Below are 5,376 nucleotides of genomic sequence, written 5' to 3'. Positions count from 1 at the left end.
GAGCATTCAAAAATCTTCTTCCCTGTGTTGGTTCTTTGGTGCTTCTGTAGACTCGAACTCACACTGAATATCTTTCCATAAGCTGAACATTCAAAAGGTTTCTTCCCTCTGTGGGTTCTTTAATGCGGTTGAAGATTACCACTGTCACTAAATCTCTTTCCACACTCTAAGCATTCAAAAGGTATCTCCCCTGTGAGGGTTCTCTGATGCTTTTGGAGACTGGAATTCACACTGAATCTCTTTCCACACTCTAAGCATTCAAAAGGTTTCTCTCCTGTGTGGGTTCTCTGATGTTGCTGAAGATTGCCACACTGACTAAATCTCTTTCCACAATCAGCATTCCAAAGGCTTCTCCCCGATGTGGGTTCTATGATGACACTGAAGTTCACTACGCCGACTGAATCTCTTTCCGCACTCTGAGCATTCCAAAGGTTTCTCCCCTGTGTGGGTTCTTAAATGCTTCTGAAGACTGCCACTCTGACTGAATCTCTTTCCACATTCTGAGCATTCAAAAGGTTTCTCCCCTGTGTGGGTTCTTAAATGCTTCTGAAGACTGCCACTTTGACTGAATCTCTTTCCACACTCTGAGCATTCAAAAGGTTTCTCCCCTGTGTGGATTTTCTGATGCTTTTGAAGAGTCCCCCTCTCACTAAATCTCTGTCCACACTCTGAGCATTCAAATGGTTTCACCCCTGTGTGAGTTTTTTGATGCCATTGAAGACATCCACTGCCACTAAATCTCTTTCCACACTCTGAGCATTCAAAAGGTTTCTCCCCTGTGTGGGTTCTCTGATGATACTGAAGACTGGTATTCTCACTAAATCTCTTCCCACACTCTGAACATTCAAAAGGTTTCTCCCCTGTGTGGGTTCTCTGATGCTGCTGAAGACTGGCACCATGACTGAATCTCTTTGTACACTCCGAGCATTCAAAAGGTTTCTCCCCTGTGTGGGTTCTCTGATGCTGTTGAAGATTACCATTTGAACTGAATCTCTTTCCACACTCTAAGCATTCAAACGGTTTCTTCCCTGTGTGGATTCTCTGATGCTTTTGAAGAGTCCCCCTCTCACTAAATCTCTCTCCACACTCTGAGCATTCAAATGGTTTTTCCCCTGTGTGAGTTCTTTGATGCCGTTGAAGATGGCTAGTTCGACTGAACCTCTTTCCGCACTCTGAGCATTCAAAAGGTTTCTCCCCTGTGTGGGTTCTCTGATGATACTGAAGACTGGTATTCACACTAAATCTCTTCCCACACTCTGAGCATTCAAAAGGTTTCTCCCCTGTGTGGGTTCTCTGATGCTGCTGAAGACTGGTATTCTCACTAAATCTCTTTCCACACTCTGAACATTCAAAAGGTTTCTCCCCTGTGTGGGTTCTTAAATGCTTCTGAAGATTGCCGCACTGACTGAATCTCTTCCCACACTCTGAGCATTCAAAAGGTTTCTCCCCTGTGTGGGTTCTCTGATGCTGCTGAAGACTGGTATTCTCACTAAATCTCTTCCCACACTCTGAACATTCAAAAGGTTTCTCCCCTGTGTGGGTTCTTAAATGCTTCTGAAGATTGCCACACTGACTGAATCTCTTTCCACACTCTGAGCATTCAAAAGGTTTATCCCCTGTGTGGGTTCTCTGATGATACTGAAGACTGGTATTCTCACTAAATCTCTTCCCACACTCTGAACATTCAAAAGGTTTCTCCCCTGTGTGGGTTCTTAAATGCTTCTGAAGATTACCACACTGACTGAATCTCTTTCCACACTCTGAGCATTCAAATGGTTTCTCCCCTGTGTGGGTTCTTAAATGCTCCTGAAGATTACCACACTGACTGAATCTCTTTCCACACTCTGAGCATTCAAACGGTTTCTCCCCTGTGTGGGTTCTCTGATGCTGTTGAAGATTGCCATTTGCACTAAATTTCTGTCCACACTCTGAGCATTCGAAAGGTTTCTCTCCTGTGTGGGTTCTTAGATGCTTTTGAAGACTGGAACTCGCACTGAATGTCTTTCCACACATTGAGCATTGAAAAGTCTTTTTCCCTGTGTGGGTTCTTTGTGGCTTTTGTGAACTGGAATTCATACTAAGCTTCTTTCCACACTCTGAGAATTCAACATGCTTCTATACTGTGCATATTCTTTGGTTTACCAAAAATTGTGTTCTGTATCTGAAGTACTTTCCAGAATAATGACATTTGCATGCCTTCGTTATACCGTGGTTCAGGAAACATGCATTTCCCTTGTTTCGACCGGAGAATGTCATTCCAGTATCGGAACACATGAATGGCTTCACTCCTGAAGGAGTCCGTTGGTGACGGCTGGAGACTGGGATTTCATGGAAGCTGCTTCCTTGGCAAGGAATGGTCTTAACTCCCCTTTTTGCTGTACGGTTTCCTTCCTGCCTCTGTGGTTCATTTCTGTTCTCGAAGTTTCCTTCAGCTTGTTCAGTCTTGACTTTTTCCAGTGGGAACCCATGAAATTCCCCAACTGGCTCTTTAACATCTCCTGCTGGAATAAAGAGGGAAGTCAAATCGCAACTCACACAAGGAGCCAAGGCACCTACCACAAACTCCTAACTCATGACTAAGCAATTTTTGACTCCTGAACTTTGTTGGTCTTTGTTTTATTTTTTTATTTTTTTATTCATTTTTATCAGGACGGGGCTAATTGCCATCCAACAGAACCCTCTTAATGGCATCAGGCAAGCAGCCAAGAGAAGTGGAGGAGGAATCTGCTTCTTTGCCACTTTGCAAACAATTCAGGATAGAGGACTTTTTTACCTTAAACAAGTCCAAATCTGCTCTGCCGTCATTTGCTATTAAAACATCGAATCGCTTCTCCCCTCTAGAAGACGAGGTAGAGCCTGCTGAAAAGGAGGAACCGACTAATGAATTGACTAATGAGTCTGACCACGAAGATGGTGTTGACTCTCAACTCCAGTCTGGGGTGGGGGCTTTAAAGGTGCAGCAGAGACAGCATGATAATGAAGAAAGATCCATGTCTTCTGACGAGCTTGCCCCAATTACCCTGACTGCAAGCACAGTGGATTGTATCTTTAAAAAGTTAAAGGGTTTAGAAGACCAAATTCTTGACCTTTCTTTGGAACTAAAGAGACTATCAGTGTCCATGGATAAAGTCTACTTAGCCCAGCTGGATGATACCTCTATTGGAGCTCTAGCCCCTTTAAAGCGACGTCCGTCTGGAACTCAGGATGTTGATCCCCGGAGCTCCTTTACGGAGTCTAAGGTCAGCGTGAGAAGAATAAAGTACATGGCTCTCCTCATCAAACAGAAATCAAAAAGTGACAGCTGCCCCTCCCCCACAATTTCCTCATTAAACAGCTGCCCCTCCCCCACACCAGCCCCCACCTCCTGATCAGTAAATGAATGCCTGACGTAGTGGGATTGTACTTTTTTGCTGCCCCTTCTAATACATTAATTGTAACCATCCCAGCATTTTCTTACACATTAAATCCTAACATTTACCTAGCCACCTAACAGCATTTTAGATGCCTATTCTAATACATTAATTGTAAACATATAGCATTTTCTTACACATTAAATCCTAACATTTTTCTATCATCTTCAGTGCCTGTTCTCAGAGTGAGACAAAAGTATTTGACCTTAAAAGGTCAAGTGCTGAAATGTATATCTCGCAGACGTGGGAGGATATTCACCCTGTGAGAGAGAGCAAGAATCTTAGCAAATTATTTAATGCTGACACAGTTTAGACCTGGACAAAATAAACAGATGAAATTAGGTTCTCACGCAATAAATTTCCTGTTCTTATGGTCTGTGATTTAAAATAGCTTTTCCATCAAATTTATGTATGGGCTAATTGTGAGAATAGTGTTTGACCCCCAAAAATGGTCCTAAGAGGTCAAGGGGTTTTATGGCTGTGAAGTGCAGAAAAATGTAGACTTAAGAAAAATGCAAAAGCAGGACAGAGATATACAATTTAGGTTATTTTAAATATAAACAAAGATAGGATTTTCTGACATGTATAGAAACACACAGGTTACAGAATGCCCCATTGGTTTTTTTGTGGATATACTCTGACTGTGTCCAATATGTAGATAAAATAAAATTTTAAATAAAAACAAGCAACAGTAAGCAGTGTTTTAAATGATTTTAGTTCTACATGCCCTGTTAAATGTGCATTCACCCCATGTTCCCCAAGTATTGTTGACAACACAAATATTTACTGCCAACTTTGGTGATTTTTGATATGGTTCCACCAAGATCAGGATCTGAGCCTTTAATTGTATTCAAGTAGGCATTCATTTGCTTTTGATGGAACTCTTAACATCAGAAGATCTGGGGCTTAGTTCTGAGCCATGCAGCTCACTTAATATCTTGGCACACAATACAACTTTTTTCCATCGTCAGCATCCTCCACCTGTTAGCACTCCAAGGAGCTGTCTGGGGGGTTACTTGAGCAATGAACAGGGCCCCGGCAGTAGGAGGTTGCCTAGGATTCTATAAGAAAAAGAAGAGCTTATCGTTGCTGCTTTAGGGAGAAGAGGGGGTTGTGGGTCACAGGCAGCCTAGGAACTGATCTCCTTGATGAACCAAGGGTGCAGAGAGAGGAGCGAATTCCACATTTTAATCACTCTCTGTGTAAAATAGTATTTCCTTTTGTCCACCCTGAATATGCTATCAGCCTCGTTGTATTGAGTTCTAGTATTTTGAAAGGGGGAAAAAGTTCTGTTTGTCAACTCTCTCCACCCCTTGCATAATTTTATAAACCTCTATCTTGACCCCACACCCTCCCCCTCCCCTAACATAGCCATCGCTTTTCTAAACTGAAAAGTCACTCATCAGCCTTTCCTCATAGAGAAGGTGCTCCCCCCCAACCCCCCCCCCCCCAATCAACTTTGCTGCCCTTCTCTGTACTTTTTCTAGCTCTGCAATGTCCTTTTGGAGATACGGTGACCAGAATTGTACACACTATTCCAAACAAGGCTGCGATATAGATCTATATGGGGGCATTACAATATAGGCTGTTTTATTCTCAATCCCGTTCCCAAGAATACCTACCACAGACTTTGCCTTTTTCACCGCTGCAGCACACAGGGTTGACACTTTCACCAAACTATCCACAACACACTTGGGATTTTCCCCCCTCTCAGTCACAGCAAGTTCTATCCCTATTAGCTTATACGTGAAGTGGGGATTTTTTTTGATCCACTATGCCATCACCTTACACTTACCAGCACCTCACCCCTAGTTCCTAATCATTTATGAATAAATGAAATAGTCTTGCCCCCGTACCAATCCTTATCGGACCCCGTAGCATACTTCCCTACATTGTGAGAATTGTCCACAGATCCCCACTCTTTACTAACAGTCATTGAACCAGTTTTTTAATCAGAAAGAGAACC

At 42.8% G+C, this 5,376-nt stretch overlaps 1 protein-coding gene across 1 annotated transcript; it reads right to left on the bottom strand.

The window, feature by feature from the left end:
• Positions 1–423: 423 nt before the first annotated feature.
• On the bottom strand, positions 424–1,941 carry LOC132571369 (zinc finger protein 84-like; the record flags this gene model as incomplete). Its single annotated transcript, XM_060238170.1, has 1 exon — positions 424–1,941. A coding segment is annotated over one exon (1,518 nt), but the record flags the coding sequence as incomplete, so codon positions are not given.
• Between the last annotated feature and the right edge of the window lie 3,435 nt (positions 1,942–5,376).

This window comes from Heteronotia binoei, chromosome 5 (genome assembly GCF_032191835.1).
Source record: "Heteronotia binoei isolate CCM8104 ecotype False Entrance Well chromosome 5, APGP_CSIRO_Hbin_v1, whole genome shotgun sequence".
Lineage (NCBI taxonomy): Eukaryota > Metazoa > Chordata > Lepidosauria > Squamata > Gekkonidae > Heteronotia > Heteronotia binoei.
The sequence above is the reverse complement of the archived record's forward strand: the minus strand, read 5'-3'. Positions and strand labels throughout refer to the sequence as shown.